Source organism: Manduca sexta, chromosome 4 (genome assembly GCF_014839805.1).
Source record: "Manduca sexta isolate Smith_Timp_Sample1 chromosome 4, JHU_Msex_v1.0, whole genome shotgun sequence".
Taxonomy (NCBI): domain Eukaryota; kingdom Metazoa; phylum Arthropoda; class Insecta; order Lepidoptera; family Sphingidae; genus Manduca; species Manduca sexta.
Window position 1 is genome coordinate 3,614,720 of NC_051118.1, and position 23,800 is coordinate 3,638,519.

General features: G+C 35.8%; 1 protein-coding gene across 1 annotated transcript in view; it reads right to left on the reverse strand.

Annotated features, from left to right (window-relative positions):
* Positions 1–19,758, reverse strand: part of LOC115450323 — a 30,100-nt gene extending 10,342 nt beyond the window's left edge. Inside the window, exons 1-8 of the mRNA XM_030178315.2 lie at positions 19,420–19,758; positions 7,262–7,312; positions 6,539–6,691; positions 5,467–5,577; positions 4,910–5,035; positions 4,308–4,421; positions 3,366–3,418; positions 2,212–2,400 (exon numbers count right to left, since the gene is read on the reverse strand). Coding sequence (XP_030034175.2) covers positions 2,212–2,400; positions 3,366–3,418; positions 4,308–4,421; positions 4,910–5,035; positions 5,467–5,577; positions 6,539–6,691; positions 7,262–7,312; positions 19,420–19,477 — 855 coding nt within the window. The 5' untranslated portion in view covers positions 19,478–19,758. The remainder of the gene's footprint in view (positions 1–2,211; positions 2,401–3,365; positions 3,419–4,307; positions 4,422–4,909; positions 5,036–5,466; positions 5,578–6,538; positions 6,692–7,261; positions 7,313–19,419) is intronic.
* Between the last annotated feature and the right edge of the window lie 4,042 nt (positions 19,759–23,800).

Here is a 23,800-nt window from a genome sequence, read left to right on the forward strand (position 1 = left end):
AAAAGTTAATGCTTAATCAAATGCTGGTGTTCTTTAATAAAAATGAGATTCTACATGACAGGCAATTCGGTTTTACAAAGGGTAGGTCCACGCAAGATGCAGGACGTGCATTAGTTAAAGCTGTGTTGGATGCCTGGGAGGGATCGCAGGATGCTTTAGGGGTATTTTGTGATCTTTCCAAGGCGTTCGATTGCGTTGATCATGGAACCCTCATTTTAAAGCTCCACTATTACGGCATCAGGGGAGTGGGGCTTAAACTAATATCTTCATATTTATCGGGTCGGAAACAAAAGTTTTTATCAACAACGTTTCCTCTGCAGGGTCCACAGTTGGGATTGGGGTCCCCAGGGTTCAATTTTGGGACCATTTCTGTTTTTAGTTTATATTAATGATCTACCGTACATTATTAACAAAATGGCTGAAGTTGTATTATTCGCTGACGACACTTCACTAATATTTAAACTAAATAGAAGGGAAGGAAATTTTGTAGAGCCAAATAAAGTATTTAAATTGATTTCTGACTGGTTTTCTGCCAATAATCTTCTATTAAATGCAGCAAAAACTAAATGTGTTCGATTCTCGTTACTGAACAAGATTAATGGAACTGATATTGATTTAGACGGGAATAAACTAGAATTAGTACCCTCTACAGTCTTCCTTGGGGTTTCTATCGATAGGAAATTACAATGGGGACCCCACATTCAAAGAATTTCGAGTAAATTGAGTTCTGCAGTCTTTGCTATTAGGAAGATCAGATATTTAACTGATGTGGCTACGGCAAGGTTAGTATATTTCGCTTACTTCCACAGCATTATGTCTTATTGCATTCTTCTGTGGGGTACTGCAGTAGATCTGCAGACCATTTTTATTTTACAGAAAAGAGCGATTCGTGCAATTTATAACCTTCGGTCTCGCGATTCCCTTAGAGAACTGTTTAAGGAGGTGAATATACTGACTTTGCCAGCTGAATACATTTTTCAAAATATTATGTATGTCCGTAAGAACCTAGGTACTTTTATGAAAAACAGTGACTTGCACTGTTTGAACACTAGAAATAAGAATAAACTAGTTGTTCCAAATTTCCGGCTCTGTAAAACAAATAAATCTTATCTAGCGAATTGTATCAAATTCTATAATAAAATCCCTCTTGAAATAACCAATCTGCCCGGCTACAAATTTAAGTGTCATGTTAAGCGCGAATTAATGTCAAAGGGGTATTATAATGTAAAGGATTACCTCGATGATCAGACGGTTTGGAAAAACAGTCCTGCACACCCTGTCCAACCCTATGTTAACGCCAATATTATAAATTAACTACATAAACGTCTCATGTGTACCTTTCTACAATTTTGACATTATACTGGGTAACAGTTTTAAATTTATGTGACATATTTTATTTTATATTGACTCTTTGAATTATCAATGTATAATAGACGACCGACCGATCATTTTGTTGCACCAGCCTTAAAATTTATAATCTTAATTATATTGACCAAGATCTGCGACAAAATATGAAATGAAAATATTATGTTTGTAAATGTAGGCGTATGCACGCTGTACACTGACTGTTTCATAGTTTTTATAATTTTTTAGTATTATTGTTTTTTCGTTAGTTTTTAGTTATTGCTAAATACTTTTATGTGGATTTTCTCCGCAATTTTACGGTGATGTGCGTGTATTAGCTTATATAATTAATCAGACTTTGTATAGAAAAGAATTATTAAAAAATATATATATATTTAATAACAATATTATAAATGAATAGACAATTGATGACAAAAAATAAAGCCCGGAGTTTCTTTCTGCCTTTCTTCTTCGGGTAGTCATCGCTTAGGTAGTTAGTGAAAGGCTGGTAGGTTAGCTAGGTTAGGGCTTTTATTGTCCTCACCGGTGAGGATCGCGACGCGTTTCTCCCTTATTGCTTATTTAAAAATACATACATACATAATTTTATTTCTTCTTCCCTGCCAGCCCGAGCTGGCTTCTTTGTTTACTAAGTATATTTTTCATTTATTTTATTGTCTTTGTTTATATAAGCTAATCTAATTAAGTAATAATTGAATATTCTCATGTACCTTGACTTATCATAAGTGCAACTATGTTCGCCTACGTGATGAATAAAGCATTTTTTTTTTTTTTTTTTATTTTTAGATATCCTACCACCAACAGAAAAGTGTGTAGTATGAAAGAGACTCTATATTTCAAACTCACATCGGTTTCCTGGAAGACCTCCACGTCACTGTCCACGCTGTCGCCTTCCAGACACTCATTCTGCGTGCAACTGAAACTCCTACCGTCCGCTGAACACTTACAAACATTACATTCGCTTTTGAATTCTGCACGCGGTTCGCATCTTGTCGCTCTTTTCTCTACTTTAATATCGGTAAGTGGTTTTAGTTGCTGAAAATAATTGTTCATATTTGATGTAATAAAAGCACGCTTACATCTTTTAAAGATTGTGATACTGTAAATGCCTTTCAATATGTAGTAGCTGTGAATCTTTGTATATTTCTTAATGGGTTTTTACTATTTATACTTAGAACAGAAGGCACAGTATTAAAAACAAAATGCCAACTCGTTATAATGTGTGCACATGCCCTTACAACTGTCGCACGCCTTTTTAAACGTGCGCAAGCGCAACTAAAATACGCTGTTAACCCAATGGAGTCGGCAATTTTATACTTTTACTTACGCCTGTGCTAAGATGTCGTTGCTCGCGATTTGTATCAATAACGTGGACTTTAAGCACGTTAGAAAGTGTAATGTGCAAGGGCCTTTAATATTAATTGTGGAAGCAAAAGCAAAGCTTACGGACCGCAAGACACGGTTTTATTTACTTCGAATTGAAGCCACAATGTATTTGGATCAAGTGTAAGCTACAGTTCATATTAAAATGAAATTTGTGGTAAAAGTTAGTAAGGCCAATATAGTAAATGATTTTGTAGAATAAAATATGTCATTTTTGTGAATCGACAAAAAATTAGAACACATGATGCATAAATTAAGATAAAAATATCGTAACGCTTGCAAAGTCTATAAAAGTACACAAACAAAAAAACAACCCAAAACCATAAAAAAATTCAAATCTCTACTTACCTTATCAAATATTCCAATCACCAAAATGAATGTTGTGGTAGTAACACTATAACCAGTTTTTAAGTGCAAAAAAATATAATGAATTTGGTCGTCAAATAACCAGTTCGTACTGTATTAGCACAGATATGCTTATAGCCTGACCAGGAATATAAAAACCGCACCATGTGGCAAAATATTGATCTAAGTAATTAACGAAAAGCGAAAGTGGCGCCCTCAATACAGTTTTCTTGTTAACCTAGTCGGACTACAGATTAAAATATGTCACTCACCGATCTCTGTTCGTGTTCCGAGTTGTCTTCATATATTTCGGCTAAAGAGGGTCCTGGAATGAATGAATGAATTAATTTATGAATGATAGGTCCGGCCAGGTACCACTGTGGTGCCCATTTCTGCCACAAAGCAACATTATGTGAGTACTGTTGCGTTTCGCATCGTGGGACTTAGCTATAAGTGAAATTTTCCGAAAGGGAAGTGAACATAAATGTCGACTAATACTAATTATAATCTGATTTTAACCTACTATGCTATACATGTTTATTAATTAATAATAAAATATAATTAAATAGTTTGCTCATATATATTACAAAAGGGAAGCCGTTAGGAATCCGTTTATAGACCCTTCGCCTAGTATTATAAAGACAGATATTTATTTATTAATAATGCTATTTAATTGAATAGTTTGCTTATATATATTACAAAAGGGAAGCCGATAGGAATTCGCTTATAGACTTCGCCACTGATAACTAGTATTATAAGGACAAAGACTCGACACCTTATATATTAGGGTGAGGAGCGAAGTATATTGCTACGTAATCCTTTGTAATTCATAGTTGATGAGCAGGGGCGTAACTACAGGCCCCGGTCCCTAGACCTCAATCTCAACTTGCAATTTTTTTACGTCACTACCGTGTGAACACCAACTACCAAAAAGATAAAATCGAGAACCTTTGCTCCCGCTCCCGGGCTTTGTATTCTTCTGGGCAAGCCATAATATATTCTTGGTTTGTTTTTTAATTCATTTCATCACGTTTCAACAATAACAGACTATACATTGTAATTAGATTTATTATTGTAATTGATTAGGTTCTGTCCTAACTAGACCTCAACTATTATTTCCTTGGAAAGCGGGATCTGCTCTTGTGTGGTCGCGGCTTCGCAGGAAAGCCTTTCCTCACGAAGCCGCGACCCACACCTAGTATAAAATAACTCACTCGTATTTTCCCTGCATTCCATTAATGTGCAGACGGGCCGCCCCTGGCTAGTACAATGGCAGATGTTACAATCTTTCCTCCACGAAGTGTTCGGAGCGCAGTATCTGCTCGGCTCTGAAAACAATCCGTTTACTGATCAGGCAAACACGTGTTGGACTTAGTTTTTCTTAGAATTACTTTCTAGAAGTTTGTAAATATATAACTAACAGTAGATCTAATAGATAAATAAATTCGGTAATCAAAACAAGACGGCCATGTCAAGGGCTTTGAAATATATTTAAATAGTTCTGTTTGTATTCACAAGTCCTGCAAACCTTAAAGTTTGCAGAAGTCAGCATGTGATTATTTACATGATAAAAATAACTTGCGGTACTCAACTTATACAAATTTTATTATAAATCCAAACTTTGGTTACAGATAACGATTTCTTTGTTTAAGCGAATTTTGTCGCGGTTTTTTATATTCTAATTTTTTCCCGACGTAACGAAGACTTTGCAGCCTTCGTGGTCACGTGGTTTGATCTGAGATATTTTGCAGTAGACTTATTGCATTAGCTGTAGTTGGGCCTCAATTTAATAATTTATTTATTTTGTAGTACAAACCTGGATCATTGAAGCATCCTTTCAATGTGCAAGCCCCGTAGCCCCTCGAACTGCACCAGCAGTGGTTGCATTCATTCATCCACGAGGTTCCTGGTGCGCAGTCTTCGCCCGAGGGCAGTTCCGGATCTGAACAAAAACAATGGTCAATTTTTCTATGATTCCTTTACTTTGTGTGTTGTGAACAAGGTATCGTAAAATTACAAAGGTGTAATATCTAGGGCTTTTGTACTCTAATCAGTACAAACTTTAGAAAGACTGGATTGCAAAATCCTAGGAAGGATGCCAGGGCATTACTAGCTTATACTAAGTTTAGGCTTATGCCAACAAAAATAATAATTATGACGTAAATAAAATGTCACCAAAGAAGGACATAGGCTACTTTTTACCCCGAAAAAATACATAACATGACTATTATCTCAGAAAAACTTTTTTCTTGATCAAAACTGCAAGTAATTTGTTATGGAGATAGTTTGAAGCCCTGATGTTCTGCTATCAAAGTGAAGCCGCGAAGGATCGTAAAAAAATAATAAAACTAATAAATACAGTAAATTGCTCACCGTTTTTAGCACAGCTCTTTAAGGTGCAGAGTCCTAATCCGCCTTCCAGACAGATGCAAGTGTTGCAGTCCCTCTCGACGGTCGTGTTCGGCTTGCAGCGGATGGGATCCGCTGAAAACACGTAAAACTAGATGAACATCACTCACGATAGCAAAAAAACATAAATTTTACATTTTTAACTATAGTTTTATATCTAAAGGGGAAGTAAGAGGCGATACTTGCGCCCCCACTTTTTTTTGGCGCGGTTTTTTTTGGTTACATTACAACGAAGGCTGGTAGTAAGGTATATTTTATATCCGCCCGGATAGCGACCACCGTACACAAGGTATTAAAACCCGCCATAGTGGCTCTCGTAAGTGTGTTGCGTTCCGCGATCAGCCTGTGTATATCCGGTTCCAAGGCCTAATTGTGTCGACTGCCGAGGGGTAATCTCTCGTCAGTCGACATTCTATTGGACCCCACTCCACTTACCATCAGATGCGATGGAGTGGCTTTGCGGTCCACGTATAAAAAAAATAGACTTAAATTTGTACTTCAAACACCGCGCACAATATTTAAATAGAACAACAAAAATACAGCGATAAAATTCGAAATAGTTTTATATTGATATAGATATAAATTTTCACGCTAAGAATCCATTCGATTCATTTATTACGGGCCTTTAATGAGCGAGACATCAAAACACCCTTCTCCATTATTTCTCTGCAAATAATATAAAATAATATCAGCCCTGTATTATATACTTGCCCACTGCTGAGCACGGGCCTCCTCTACTACTGAGAGGGATTAGGCCTTAGTCCACCACGCTGGCCTAGTGCGGATTGGTAGACTTCACACACCTTCGAAATTCCTATAAAGAACTTCTCAGGTGTGAAGGTTTCCGCACGATGTTTTCCTTCACCGTTAAAGCGAACGATAAATTCACAAAGAATACACACATGATTTTTTAGAATAGTCAGAGGTGTGTGCCCTTGGCATGTGAACCTGCGGGCATTCGTCTTGGCCGTCCGTTCCACACCCAACTAGGCTATCGTATCGCTAAATTAATACCAGAAATCTGCAAAATTAATACCAGAAACTTCTTTATCGCAGGCAGCTTGCTTCAAACACTCCGCTATGCCGGCCTCTGAGCACTTGCAGGAGTGGCAGTTACTCTCCCATTCGCTTCCCGGCTGGCACTCCGCCTCTCGTGGACTAGGGTTATTCGGGACTGGTAATGGTGGTGCTGGAATATTTTTTTTAAACATTAAAAGGTTATTAAATAACTGTGAAGTGGGATCAGTGAGTTTTGCTACCTTACATTTTTTAGATGGAATATTATTTTTTTAATTAGCTTTTGCTCGCTGCTTCACAAGAATGATGGAGTTTTTCAGGATATAAGACCCGCTATATGTTTTCCCGGGATAGAAATTAGCCTATAACCTTCCTAGGGTCTTAAACTATCTCCATATAAAATTACATAAAAATCCGTAAAAGTAGATTTTAAGAAAACGATAACATGAAGACAGACAGAAAAGGGGACTTTGTATTAAAATATATATAATATATATATGTAAACAGTTCTAAAAGAATAAAATGTGAACTTGATCGATTACCTAACCGATATGTTATAGGATAGAAGTGGATTGGTCCAAGTATATCATTAAGTTGTAAGAGCTTTGCGTGCTCCATCGAATTTCGGTATGGTAATACCAAACATTCAAAAACGTATTGTCGATGTTGATTACATAACATTTTATTTAATATATGTTTACTTAATTATTAGGTAAGTATAGATTCAATTTTAAACATTTACCTTTTGATTCTTCCTCGGCTGTACAGGAACTTCCTTCCGGACATCTTAGTGCTGGAACGAAAAAAAAACATTAATACCTATTTAAGTATCTCGTACTTCAAGTGACAACCAATCATTTGAGTTAAGATATACGGTGATTAGACCCAAATTACAATTAAAACCCAGGTTATTACAAGACGAATAACACGCTGCCTTTGTTTTAAAAAATAAAAGTGACAGTTAATTTTCGCGCCACAATTTGACGGCTGTCAAAACCCACGTGACGCGTTTCGGGCGACGCAGCGCGCCCGACCGATCCTCAATTTGCCCTTTAACCTTCGCAATTATTGCAGTTCTATTAATAGCTGCAAACAATTGGTTCAGTAATTACTTCTCGCCAATGATAACGGGCAACATGTCCAAATTCTAACCTAAAAATAACTTTTACTACAAAATAGACGTTTATAATAAAATACAATTATTTTGTATGAGATCTTTGCTTGTTTATCTTCGACGTTTCTTTTATATCTCTGACGTCAATAAGTTATTCAACTCATTCTTAAATTATCGACTATCCATCGAAATACAATGTTTTATAAATTTTATCGTCATAAAATAATAGAGACCTCCTCAATTATTTTATAATCTGAGGCCAATGACTTAAGACTATCAAGTACCGTTGATCTGCGTTGTTTTAAAGGCACATGCACATACACACACCTTTTACTTCTGAAGGGGTCGGCAGAGGTGCAACCAGGGCACATACTTATCACCAACTGTGATCACACACAGACCCTGGGCGGGCACGAAATAAGTAGACCAAGACCAAATTTTGGGATTTGACAGCATGATACACGACATTCTTTTCATTCATTTCATTCATTCTTTCGGGCTACCGGCTACATTAGTATTTTCGGTCTCCAGAACGGTGTTCAGTCCAAACAAGGCTTTATAGAAAGTCTACACTGCTTATAAACCGATATTATAAGACAATATTAAATTATAACAAAATGTATTCATTGACAAATTTCCTAGTAATGTTATCTCTACTACAACGCTTGCGTTCATCGCTATCAAATATAAACAATACTGTTTCCTAGTAAGCGAAATAATTGGTGGGAAACGTTTATCGCCTTTCCATTAGCTTTCGTAAGGAAAGTTGGAATCTGGGCTGGTGGATAGCGATCGTACACAAGGGATAAAAAACGGGATCAGCCTGTGTATATTCGGTTCGAAAAGGCCGGCATAATTGTGTTGACTGGCGAGGGGTACTTATGTTTTGTGAGTTTACATTCTATCTGAATCCCATTCTGCTTACAATCAGATGCAGTAGGTCACTTTGTCGTTTCCATATAGAAAAAGGAAAATCAAAGTAAGATATCTTGTTATTCATAACCTCAGTGACTACAAATATTAAGGTATCCCGCAGACGCTGTCAATTCATAGCCAAAACACTACACCACTGTACAAGGTGCTTCAAGAACTTAATAGTAATTAAATAAAAAAATATTTACAAGATTGTGATTATATAAAGATATTAGCATATTATTACAGTACTCAATAAATAGCGTCACAAAATGTCATTTTCGACGTGCAAATATTACTTAAAGTTTTTATAACTTTTTTTTTATTTTGTTTTTCTTTTTTCACATGTAAGTATATATGTTTTAAAAGCTTATAAAAATATTTTTCACTCTGATGGCAAGGCTCAAGACTCAAATCATCGGCAGTTTGTGTATAAATTAATAATAGTTTTTATAATAATAAGTATTATTATTTGTGATTGTTAATTGCGTACTCAATCAATAAAAAAACAATCAGTTCCGTACTGTTTACGGAAACAAACAGCGTCTGCGCAGTGCCCAAAACTATGTATGAGAATTCTATAAATAGAAATGGTAAGTATATATAAAATTTGCACCACGCCATACATATTTGTAGAGCCAATTCAATTGTCATTCAGTAATAATGAACTTGCCCAAATAGCGGACAATGGACGATTAGAAGCGTGTGAGTCAAATGTTATCGCTATCGGCTTCGGGTGTTCTCCTGCAGATACCATCCACGCGCTGTCTTATGAAATTATTTCATTTATTTATATTTCTATATATTATATTATTTCTATATAATATACTGTGATTGCTCGCGTATCCCGGGATAAGTCCACTCTGTCCTACCTTTACCGGGACAAAAAGAAACCTATTAAACCATACCATCGATATATATGTACTACATCAACAGAATTGAACTGCAGTCCATTCAAACTGACTTTAGTATGGTCAATATTGACAGCTTGTGGTTGTGTACGGAGTGGCGCTCGTGATAAAAGAACACGAGCTTAAGTGTAAACCTTGATTTGAATAAAAAATATTATTGAAATAAGTGAAATTATTTGTTATTCAAGTGAATAAATAGGTTATAACAGTGACGTTTTGGTTGCCATTTTAGTTCAGATTTTGAACAAATAGTTATATGGACGTTCGTGTCTATAGAATATGCGTCAATGGGCCATACTGTATATGAGTGTCCATAAAAGCAGATTCCTACCGGCTTTCCTTTATGTAGAATCTAATTATCATTAGTACGATTGGCAAACCTTATTTATATTAGTACCTATATGTTGTATTGGGTTCCCTTTCGGAAAGTTTCAGCTTTCGCCACTGCTCGTCAGTCCACGTTCTATCTGACTACCAATCCTTACCGTCAGGTGCAGTAGAACTATACGTGCCTATATAAAAAGAACTCTATTGCCAGAGTCATAAAGTTCCTCTTTGCTACCGTATAGATCAAGATCGTAGGTAACTTTGCCATTAATATATTTTTTTTTCCTAAAATTATGACGTTATTGATATCAATTAATTATTGTATTTATGATCTTGTGATGTGGATTTCCCGCGCGTCACGTTTGCGATAGAAGTAAATATTACCAGATAACATAATAGAGGAAGGGAAACTAAACATAGTTAAACATATTTTTTTTTCTTCGTCCTTAGAGGATAGGCTATAGTCTTACGAGCATACTACCTAGTCTTACGTATTTCTTTACTTCAAATTTAAATTCTTAACATATTGTTTTTCGTAAGTTAGTTAAACATTAAACTAAAGCTGTCAACTCAGACAAACCGATCTTCTTATACCATAAACGAAGTTGTCCAAAACGTGGCATAATACCGCTTATTTTGAAGTCGTAGGAACTTATTTAAATAGTAAATACTTTAATATATTCATGGAAGGAAGAAATAAACAGTGAGGAAGTACAAAATAACTTTTCATCCCTTAAACTCGGCTTAAAACACACGATTTCTGTGCCTGCAAATTTAAAAAAATAACAATTTGAATATAGAATATGAAATTCCCGCGCATTTCCATATCTATTTTACACTGAAGGCAACGTTAGCCATGAACCAAATCTGCAATTGACACGAGTGTGTAGCGATGCATGTAAGAACACGCTCGGTGCATTACATGGTGTTATGATTCACAGAGGACAAGCTCGGCTAATGCCCTCGAACTTGCTCGCCCGGTCAGGTAGATCTGGTATCTATAGTACACTCGGGGACAAGTTACGTGGATACAGTTTTATATACAATACCAAAGTCCATTTAAACTATTTATTTAAAATCTGAAGTAAAATGGCAACCAAAACGTCACTGTTATATCCTATTTATTTATTTGGACAACCTATAATTTTGCTTATTTGACTAATATTTTGTATTCAAATCTAGGTTTACACTTAGACTCGAGTTCTTATAGCATGAGTGCCACTCCATACACAATCAGAAGCTGTCAATAAAGTCAGCTTGAATGGATTGCAGTTCAATTCAGTTGAACACATTGAATGTTCGGAACGCCAAATCTAGTACGTAGTACATATATGTCGATGATGATACCGCACATTTTATGTAGTTATTAAGTACATTATTGATCTGTATTTTTTTTACTGTAGTTATATTTTGTTATTATTAATTTAATGATTGTAATTGATTTATCCGTTTTAATTGAAATAAATCGTCGACTTGCCAATTCTCAGTCTACAGCTCGATGTGTATTAACTGCGAAGTACAAGGCGGCGCCAACCTAATGAAATATTGACGCACGCCCGTGGCAAAATGATAAAACTCAGAGTACGAGACTATTTTTATAATTGTAAAGGTTATCAATGAATGTTGATTAATAATCTTTTATAAGTAATTGAATTGGGTTATTTTAATAAGCGTTTAACGCTATCTTGTCTCTAAAGACTTTTTAATTTATGAATTATGCATGTATTTACTTTAAATGCATTTTTAATTCCAATATGCTCTTTGAGACATTTTGAAATTATACTTTTTTGTGTATTTGGCTACGAAATATCGTACACGTCATTTTAACGATATATTATTTCATTTCATAGCATTTTCGCCTCTACTTATGCTCGTATACGTCATAAATTGCAAAATTTCGACTTTCTAGATCTAAATGCTCGTCATTAGGTACACAGTGAGTATATTTCTTTTAATTTATTTTCTCTCACGAAAACTCCTATAAGACACAAACCACACTCACATTACATTTTTATCCCCGAAGGGGTAAGCAGAGGCGCAACCAGCGCACCCACTTTTCGCCAAGTGTGTTCCGTCGCATGATGTGATAGGAGGCGAACCTGTCACAAATTCCAGACTCCGAGCTGATACTAAGCTCAAAAACCCAAATATTACTGCCCGAAAAGGGATCAAACCCAGGACCTCAGAGTGCTGTCGTACCGCGCATGCAATATAAGTACTGTCGTCACCGAGGCTTTCGAACAAACCGTAGCAATAAGACAAACCAGTATTAAATAAATTGTTTATTTCAAACGGTCCCTTGTCCGGCAGTGTAGTAAACTCTGCCATCTTAACGGTACCTTATCGGCAAAGGAATCGGTTCAAACGTCCTAATAACAATGCAAATTTATTCCCATTTTGTTTATTTTGGATCGTGAGGTTTTCGTATGTTCGTGTTGCTAAGTTGTTTTTATATTGGCGAATTTATTTAAATGAACCTGTTGCTAAGTGGCTTGTTTAGTATTCCTTGCATTAATTTCATATTTGTCTACAGAATGAATGGGTCGGGGTAGGACTTCTGTGTTAAACTAATATAAAGAGGTACAGCGTATAAGTGTGATTTCCGAATGTTTTGAATGAGGAGATAAGCTTGCCGTTCGCCTGATAGTAAGCGATACGACCGCTCAGAAACAGTAGAAACTTAAGTCTTTAGACTTGATCGATCATTCCCGTACGCTCAATTACGCTCTGCTATATGTTATTGTTAAAGCGGGAGAGGCGGAGTCGGGGAGGAACATGTAATCTTGACTTTACCTACAATTCATACTTTTCTCATTCTCTATATCAACTTGCCCCCCCCCCCCCCCCCCTGGGCCATCGGCTGGCGACGTTCTTGCCCTTGCCATTGAGAATTACAAAACATAATGACATTCAGATGTCATAATTTAGAACAATCACGCTGACTATTGATTGCACGCAATTATTTGATGACAATAAAATTATTCTGTGGGAAAATTGGTTTCCGTGTTGGTAAGATTTGTTCTGTGATGAAATCAGTGAAGATTCTAATATCCTTGTTGAAGTGAGATCATTCCGTCTTACCCCACTGAAAAAAACATCGCCAGGCCCATTTGCTATTCCATTAGGAGGAAAGGGTCTGCCTTTTTTTGTTGCTTTCGATGACGAGACGAGCTTGCAGTTCGCCTGATGGTAAGCGATACGACCACTCATAAACAGTAGAAACACCATCCAACACCTTGAAATACAAAATATTGTTTGGTATTCCACTGCGCTCGCCATCCCGTGACGTGAGATGTTAAGTCTCATTATGTCCAGTAGTTACACTGGCTACAATATCCTTTAAACCGGAACACAACAATGACGACACACTATTGCTTGGTTGCAGAAATAGACAAAATATACATTTTCTCACGCTATATTCCTTTACCGGTAAAGCGAGAATGATTGAAACCTTTTCCAAAACCTAAGCACCAAGACATTTAAAGCTAACAGTCATAAATCAAAAGTCTAGACTGTACATTTATTTAACAGTGCAGACTTCTTAATTCAAATCTTAAATTAAACAAAATGAATCATAGATCGTCAGTAAAAAAGATGAAACGCAGAAGGCATGAAACAAATTTGTACAATCATTCTCAATTGCGAGCAATCGAGCTTTCTCGTTTATTATATCGATTGATTTATAATATATTTTTCAGTTTTCAATTGGCGGACTTTGCACTTGAATTGTGATTTATTGTTGAGAGTATTTGTGGTCAGTCGTCAAGCCGGACTGATGGCGCCAAACAGTCGGCGAAATGTTGATAACAATTCAATAAAACTTCGTCAAATAATTTAAAGAAAGATTGCACGGCAACAAAAAAATCACGAGTAAGGTATTAAAGACGAACGTTATAATATGGCTGCTATTCGAGGAAAATATTGGAATATTGAAAGATTATAGCTATTAATGTAAATTTGATATAAGTAAAAACCTAAAAATAATTTAACATAACAGGTATTTACCGGATACCTAATTTGGAGTTGGTGACTAATTAAAATTGAACTTTATGTATTTTTTCCCTTTATTCATTATTATACTCGTATTTATCTAGCTTACCTAACAATTTAATTAGTCAACTTAATCATACCTGTTAAATTAAATATTTTTATGGTTTTAGTGTTTTTTGAAGGCAGCTTAATTGTAAATTTTTTTTTTTTTACTTTTTGTGCTTGTAATAAGAAATAGACTGTCTCGGGGGCGTATTGTATTGCGCACGCGATCTGACTATTGCACCGAGGTCTTATACCTCTGCCTACGCCTGAAAAGGGAAAACAGCGTGACGCTATGTATGTCAGAAATAAGAAATGAAGCCAACAGAACCCAACATGAATACACTACTGAGAAAGTGACGGGAAAGCAAGATTCGCAATTTCGTTTACTTGGAAACACATACATACAACCCTTTTCAATCCCAATCTCAATCTTCAATTCGATTCCGAACAAACTTACAAACGAGTTATTTTGAACCAATCAAAATAACTTATTTATAAGCATGTCAAAAAAGCTTCGTTCTGATTGGTCCATAGAGATAGACAGAAACGTATTGAGGTCGTTTATTGTAAATGGCGGCTTTTTTAGTTATTTCGGTTTAAAAACTAAACTAGGTATTGAACCGGATTTTAATAAATGTGCCTAATCTGGGAATAATAATAATATCAGCCCTGTATTATATACTTGCCCACTGCTGAGCACGGGCCTCCTCTACTACTGAGAGGGATTTGGCCTTAGTCCACCACGCTGGCCTAGTACGGATTGGTAGACTTCACACACCTTCGAAATTCCTATAGAGAACTTCTCAGATGTGCAGGTTTCCTCACGATGTTTTCCTTCATCGTTAAAGCGAACGATAAATTCACAAAGAATACACACATGATTTTAGTAAAGTCAGAGGTGTGTGCCCTTGGGACATTCGTCTTGGCAGTCCGTTCCACAACCAACTTATAAATCTGGAAAGCCTTTCAAATAAAAACAAATCGAAATCGGTTAATAAATGAGTTAGTTCTGTGGTAACAAACATTAAAAAAAAGCAAATTGAGAACCTCCTCCTTTTTTGAAATTGGATAAAAAAGCTTTAATTGCCTTATTTTAAAAGATGGTCAAGGCAATTTTTATGTTGCATTTAATAATGAAATAAGCTCATATTAAAGCAATGCAATAGTTACACCATCTTTATATTAGTCATCATTGTTCATACACAAATCCATCCTAACTCATTAGTAAAAACACCCATATAACGTGTAAAATCTTATCTCCGTTTATTTTATAAATATTATAGGCACTTGAATACGAAATATTTGTTAAAAGTAAAAGCAGAAGCCGCTCGACAAATTTGGATGAAATTTAGCACGTGGATAGACCATTTCTTAGATCAGCACTATACTCTTTATCATAATAATTTGCTACAATAGTCTCGTAAAGATTGCACTTTAGATGGTTGCAGTGAAAGTATATAGTTGGACTTTTAAACTAGGAAAAGTTTATGTCGACGGCGAAACCTCGAAAAGCGCCTAGTCTTATCTTACTTCTTACTATTTTTAACCTGGCTTAGATTTGTTAGCCTGGCAAGGGTCGGCTTATATAAACACACCAGACTTTTTGGTAAGCGTTTCAGATGCTCGCAACCCTTAAAGGCGACCATGTGGGCAACCCACTACCGGGTTACGAACCTCGACTCAGGACAGTCACTGGGGGAGAATAACACAGATCAGGGATTTTTTACTAATATAAATGTGAAAGTTTGTTCAAATGTTTAGATGTTGATATTAAAGTAAACGCAGAAACACCTGAACGGATTTATATGAGATTTTGCATATGAGGGGACCATGTCCTGGATTTACACTTTTATCCCGGTATTAGCTGCTAGTGGATTTTTTAAATCTGTTTTTTTTTTCTCTATACCATAGGGTTGGTACGTTTTTGTGGACAAGAACCCTTTTTTTTAGTTTGATTTACTCCTTAAGGAGAAGGCAAAGGCTCTCAGCCATACACCCTGGACAAGAACCCTAAACAAATAAATAAATAAAAAAAAAACATATTTTTTAAATGTACGGCGCTGGCTTCGTAGAATGTGATAGATAATTTAATAGAAAACGCTTTGACGCGGGCAGAGCTGCGCGCATCATCTAGTAATCAATAAATGGCAGATTTCGAATTTATACTTTTCTTTACGTTTTAAATATACTTTTTAACAGATATAGGAGTGAGTCAATCTTCACATTTACCTTGTGATTGAGTCAATAATTCAAAAATCAGTCATTTTTACCTTTTCCTTGAGAACATAAATAACTTTTACTCAATAATCAATGGTAAACAGATTCAAGGATTGTTTATTCAAGAAAATTGTATTTTTATTGAATCACATCAAAATTAGCAACCAGTACATTGATTGTTTACAATAACAATATTGTGTCGTATGCACCGCATCGAAGTACCTAGGGGAGGGGGGAGGTTGCAGGAGAAAGCTACTGCCCCTCATCGAGTTCAACACAAGTATTATATGCTATAATATATCGATAGCCTAGTTGGGTGTGGAACGGACTGCGGAGAAGAATGTCGGCAGGTTCAAAACCCAAGGGCACACAGTTCTGAATTTTGTAAAAAATTGTGTGTGTATTCTTTGTGAATTATCGCTTAATCGGTGAAGGAAAACATCGTGAGGAAACCTACATACCTGAGAAGTTCTCTATAGGAATTTTGAGGGTGTGTCTACCAATCCGCACTAGGCCAGCGTGATGGACTAAGGCCTAATCCCTCTCAGTAGTAGAGGAGGCCCGTGCCTAGCAGTGGGACAGTATATAATACAGGGCTGATGATGATGATTATATGCTAGTTGTAGGATATATTTTGTATACGCCTTGTGAGCTACCACCAGGATAAGTACCATCGTGTTGTATATTTTTGATATGACAGTCACTACAAAGAGACAGAGCTCCCTCTAAAAGCCCTCTCGCTCGGATTGGAATTACAAGTTCATAATAGAGGTCTAATGTATAGGTATATTTTATATTCAGCCGGATAGCAACCGTACACAAGGTGTTAAAACTTGGCATAGCGGCTCACGTGAGTATCCTGTGAGGGTTAGTTTGTGTATCTCCGGTTCAAAAAAGCCAGCATAATTCTATCGACTAGCAAGAGGTAATCATCTCTCACCAGCCGACATTATATGTGGACCTCGCTTACCATTAGGTACATTTGGGTCACTTTGTCATCCTCGTATAAAAAATAATACCTTCAGTCATAAATACTAATCTAGGGTGGATCCGTATTGACCAATTATATTCATTCCCCCCTCCTCCAGGCAATTCTTGTGCGCTCTGTCTCCACACCGAATCCACGCCCATGCACTGGGGAACATTTGTCGCGGCTCTAGGCACACAGTTAAGTGTATACCTCATGGTTGCCAATTCACATTGAGGACTATAAGGGCTCGCGAACAGTTCTTAGCCTTCTCCCCTCCTTCCATCTTAAGAGGTTTCCTTGTCCTTCCCCCAAATTTCCTTGCCAGCTGTCCCCTCCCAACTTTCTTCCAGGACCCTGCAGTCGCTAAGCAAAGGGATTCCAGTATCGCATTCGTGGGCTTCCCCCGGTGTTGACACGGGGTACGACAAAAAAAATATATTCATTCCATGAGTAAATAAGTAGCCTAACATTCTTTAACAAAACCATTTATGGAATCCGCAAAACTTACTCATATTTATTTATATTAGCTTATGAACTCAGGATTTTTTCTTGGTAATAGTGATAATTCTTGATAATTCAACTATGGTTCCAAGGGTAAACGGTTTCCTTAGTCGAGTACAAAAATGTGTAAAGTAATTGATTAGAGCATTTATGTTGTCCAAAATTTGTGTCCGATATAACTGCAACTTATATAAATACGAAAAGTGAGTGCTTGAATATTTTTATAAGTAAACGCAAAAACAGCTGAACGGTATTGAATGGAATTTGGCACGCGGGTAGACCACATCCTGGATTACCATATAGGTTTTTTTTATCCCAGTAATTTGCTCCCATAGAAATATTGTACTTTTTAATCAGGTTTTTAAATATATGGCGCTAGCATTGTAAAGATGGTGCTTTCAATGGCTATAGTGTTTAAGGGACTTTTGTAGCGGGAAATTCTTTCACGCGAGCAACACATATGGCGAAGTTATGTCGAATCTGTAGAGATATAGAGTTAGACAGGTTTTTCTGGTGGTAGGATATATTTTATATCCGCCCGGATAGCGACCACCGTACACAAGGTATTAAAACCCGCCATAGTGGCTGACGTAAGTATATCGCGTTCCGGGAACATTGTGTATATTCGGTTGCAATAGGCCGGCATAATTCTGTCGAGTGTCGAGGGGTAATCATCTCTCGTCAGTCGATATTCTATTGGACCCCACTCCTTACCATTAGGTGCAGTGGCGTCACTTTCCTGTGGTCATATAAAAAAGGCAGAGGTTTACCCTTTTGGGGAGAAAAAGCAAGACCTTATTTAATATTGTCCACATGTCTACCGTGCCAATTTGCTAAAGTTTGCCTGATGCACGCCACGGTCTGTTACATATTGTTTTTAGTTTATAATAATTCCAGGAAACAACTCATATCGTTGATTTGAAGTACTTAATAACCTAAATATTGGTGTGGATTTACAAAAATGTGAGATGTTAATAATAAATACTTGTGTATTTATGTAGTAAGTAGGTATCCATTTAAACCTTTTTATTTAAGTAAAAAAAAAACGAATATAAACTAAGGAAGGAAAAACCCAAAGACGCGTCTAAGCAAAATCGCTTTCCTGTTTGTAACAAGAAGTAATAAAGTAACATATTTGATGTTTATGCCTAATAATTTATGCATGCATTGCATTTATCGCACAATTATCAAGTTACAGACCATCAGTCAAATTTTAACTGTTTGTAATCCGGATATCAACACCAACGTCCACGTCATTAGCATAATTATCAAACCCGATAAGTAAATTAATACTACAGAAAATAAAATAATGGCATACAAAGGAAATGACCTAACACACACTTAATCAACTGCCGTAATGAAAGATGCGATAAGAAATAAAAAAAGAAGTCGCTAAATAATTATTATTTATTAATGAACGTCCAGATAAAAGCTTAACTATCCGACGTAAGTTCATTAACAGCAAAATGTAGATAAGGTAACCCGTAACAGGAAACCGGGGCAAAGGGATTCTGAGAACTTTTGGCGGCATGCTTTATTATTACGGTCACGTTATGTTGATATTTTACTTAAAAACATTTTTAAAATAATTGGCTGTATGTTTCCCGATACCGACGCTTTGTTTTTTTTTTTGTGTAAATTAGAAAAGATGTTCATTTATCTTTATGAGTCAACATTCTTAATTTAAAAAAGTTCACATCAATTTTGTATCGCAGGCTACCATTTGACATCATAAAACCGATCGATGCAAAATTATTTTTAAAAAAGTCCCTAATTACTACGCGAGTTATCTCAAGAATTTTAATAAGTTCCCGCGGGAATTATAAATACAGGTTACGAAGCCGACAACTATTGCAACTTTGACATTTTTATTTTTTTTCAATGGCAAAGGCGCTCGTATTCCTCCTACTCACCACCACAATCAGCATGCCTCGCAAAAACGAGTAAAGCAGCAAACAATAACCACATCATTTCACAAAATCCCGACACAACACAATCACAGCAAGTGAGGTCCACCTCCCGTCGTGGCAACAGCACTACTGATACCCCACCGCTTACAAACCAACTGATATAGCGCACAAGTGTAATATTACTGTTGTTGCTTTCATTTTTTTAAGCCCACCACGATTTAATACCGTGGTATGTCAGTATTGCATTTTTGAGGTGCACTCCCATGTTTGTTTGTCTGCCTTTAGCTGTAATTATGTTTTTTTTAATAGCGAGACGCGTTAGTGTGCTGTGTGTGGCGCGCGGGCGTGGTGTGACCTCAACAATTATGCTCCCGTGATAGTTTCATTCCGAGAAGTCCATGTGATTAGTTGCATTTTTGTTTTAAACGGTTTGTATTTGTGTTGAATTTAACTTAATTATCTTGGCCGATTACTTGGTGTGTTGTGACTTTTTATACTTTTTTTAAGATCCATCTGACATGTAATCTACCTACATTATTTTATCGCAGAATTTTTGACCAAAATGATCTCACTTTTCCATTTAAAACTCATATTTTTGATGTCTACGTTAATAAAACAAGATTTGATGATGTAATGCTTCAAAATACCTACCATAAATGTGTTGGTACTGTTCGAAATACGAAAACATTTTTATTTAATAAATACAGCCAGCATTCCTGTTTTGAATGAACGAACTGCCAAATTTTGTTTTGCATGCCGAATGTGCGAAAAAAATGTTTAGTCTACGGTTGATGACTATTGATGACGTGATGATATTTTGATGATTATCAGACATGGATGCTTTTCGTATTTAACCCGGATGTCCAAATTGAATTTGGGTTGTTACTTGTTTGGTTACTTATTTACATTTATTTTCCTTGTAGTTAATCTTAATAGCTTCCAGCTTACCTGAGCATTGAATACACTTTATATATTGCAAAATGAATGAAAAAAAAAATGATATTTTAAAAGGAAAATATATTTTTTTGTTTTAATTTCGAAGAAGTATTATAGTTAGGTACTCGTACTGAAATAAATAAATGCCAAGTACTTTACATAAAAATACTTAAAAAATAGGCATCCGTAACATAAAGTATATTTTCTCGTCATCCTTAACCTACGCCGTAAAATATTTGTATCGAAGTTTTAACTTTACTGCGTTTTTATTACCATAGACTTATTCTCTTTATGTTGAGGAATCTGCATTTCTAATTTTTTCCACTACTTTTTATCCGCAAAGCCCGGTTACTAGGTATCTCCATGGCGCCAGTCTATGAATGTAAGGGAGATTGGGGACTAATAATATAATAATATGTTCAATATTATTAAAATTAATTAGATCGAGAAATATACTTGTGATAACATTAATTAGGAGTTTTAGTTGACGGCTTCGTTCGAGTGGAAATATAAATTATTTTAATTTTAGAGCCAGCTTCGTAGTCTAGACATAGAGATCAACCGTAGAAACAATTTCAATTTTTTTTTATATAAACCTTGATTTAGAACCTTGACGAGTATAGACGAACAATCATGAACACGAAAGTGCAAATAGTTTATTCGGGTGTTCTCGTTACCCATGATTCATTTATTTATTTTAAAGAAACATACAGTGTTAAAACATATAATTAGTGTATAAACTATTATTCGCCAATATTATTCGCATTATAACTCTTTCTAACAACTCTTTCTTATTAAGTTATTTCGTTAATATTAACGCAAATTTATTTCAAACATAAATGTCTGCAAAGTTAACACTTTAAAAACCAAGAAACAATTTCATTTAAGCTCCTAATCCTTTGCTTAGTTTTTCTTTTAGGATTTTAATATAAAAAATACTGTTTTCTAATTCGGGCCAAATTTTCCCCATCTCCCTATATTAAAGTCTTTGAAAACTACTTAATATTGTTTATGGTATTGCGTCACTAGGGCTTAGTAGATGCATTGATCTTTGCACAAAAATAACGAACGATTGGAAATATCTCCTCCCACGTAAATCTATTGTAATAAAAATGTTTTCCATACGAAAAGTATTAGCAATAAACGTTGTTTGTTGCGTCTCGTGCGGAATCTGGTGAGATATTCGGAAGCCCAATTGTTCTATTTTTCCTAATCTTTACCTATAGCCAATATTTTGATTTCATCAAAATTTAGTAGGCACGAGTAAAAGTGGACGTACGGAGCGACATTGTCGTGAAATAACGACCAAGCTCCTTAAATAGAGATTTAAAAAGAAAAAAAAGAAAAAAAAAGACATTAAACTATATAGTAAGTTATCGACCGGACATCAGGGCCAAATTTTTGCTTCAAAAGTTATTACCAAATAGTAATAAGTCATTGTCTTATTTAATATTCCTCTTCGTACAGCTCCATGTCTGACATCCGTAGGTCATTCCTGGTAGAACACATATATTAAATACCTTATTTTTCCCTTCAATTGGTATAGCCGAGTTTTTCATCACATCTTTTAGTGCCCAGTACCTTCTCCATCCTATCTTTATTCTATTGTGGATTTCTTTTGTTGTTAGGTCTGTAGGAGATATAATTTGGCCAAGATATGTGAAATATTCGTGTGACAAGTCACAGCGTCTTTAGATATTAATACAAAAATAACATACTTACAGAAAATATATTAATATGTGCAATAAATACATGAAGTATTTTACATTGATGTTTTGCTATTTCACGATACACAGTAACTATCACAAAAGCGCAACATTTGTATGACAATCTTCACAATATTCACTCTATATAATCTAAGAAATCTTTGACCTACACTTTTAAAGACAATAGCGCATCCATGATTCATTGGTGTTGTGGTATTTATTATAATATGGAGTATAGAGAGCACTAAGGTCCTCGAACAAACAGCCGTGAGCATTCGTTCCGTAGATTTCTTGCACACGAGTCACTGGCGGGAATATGCTAAGATATACGAATAATTACTATTCAGAAAAGATGTTAGGTATTTTTTTAAAAATATAAACTTAAAAAACGGTTTAACTTCAAAATATATTGTCTCTGGAAATACTCTTATCTTCTTGCCTCCGGAGAAATGCCTTAATGTAACCTGCTCGTTTTCCTTGAAGAGAAACAGTGATTAGACTCCTACGCCGAGACAATGAGCATATTTGGAGCGGCAACTGCCCACAAAACATCTTTACCAAACCCCTCCTTCCCCCACCTCTTAGAAAAAGTCTTGCATTCACAGGAGCTTCGTATGGAGCAGGCCTTTAGTTGGATTCGGCTACCTTCTTTTTGTTTCACCACTAGAAATAATCCGTACCTACGCCAATCCAAAACGGCCCAGCGGAAGATCAGCGGTGGTTTTTATCGGCATATGCTGAGCTGGGGTCGCTTTTGTGACGAACAAATAGATTTAAGTATTTTTTTTTTTTTGTAATTATTATGTAATCTTGCTTGTTACAAATAAATATTTTCTTCTTCTTTCTTCAATTACTGAGATTATCTTACAATATTTAATTATCAATACACCCATCACCTCTAAACGGCTTCGGATGATTCGTAATAGCAGCAAAAGCAAAAACATTAACCGAAAATAAGTATTTCTTACCTAAAAATATGTTGAACATAAGCCTTGCAATCCCTGATCTTCCCGCGGGATCTGGCAGTATGACGTGTGACACCTACGCACACTCGTAAATGTATTTCGAGAAAAAAAAATATCTTTAGTCGATCATACGCCTCCATTGATCAATCAAACTTGTCTATTTTCGTATATTTGCTAGGTTTTAAATGTTAAATAATTTCTTATGTTTAAGCGAATGTTAGACATTGAAATAAAGTATTTTATGGATTTTACCGCGGTTTTTTTATATTTTACTCCCGACGTTCCAGAACTACGGAACTAATGGACTACATTATGCCAGCTTGTTTTGATATTGACTAACCCCATATACTTAGTTATAAAAACACCGTAGTTATAAAAGTAACCCTTAATTAATTAGTAGGCACTATTGTCATGTATCGTGAGTGACTGTTAATATATATTAAATATCGGAGCTAAACAACAAGTCGTTTCCCTATTGAATTGACAAAATAGCATGAAGTTCTGTTTTAGTGGTAGTAGTTGTCTCATATGTAAGAGTCCGCCTGAGTAGGTACCACCGCAATGTCTATAACTGCCGCCGAGGAGCCATGTGTAGTCACTGTTGTGTTCCTGTTTGAAGAACATTGTAGCCAATATAACTGGACATAATAAGACTTAACATCTCATGTCTCAGTGAAAGCGCAGTGAAATACCAAACAATACTTTGTAATTCAAGGTGTTAGATGGTGTTACTGTTTAAGGGCGGTCGTACTTACCATCGGGTGAACGGCAAGCTCG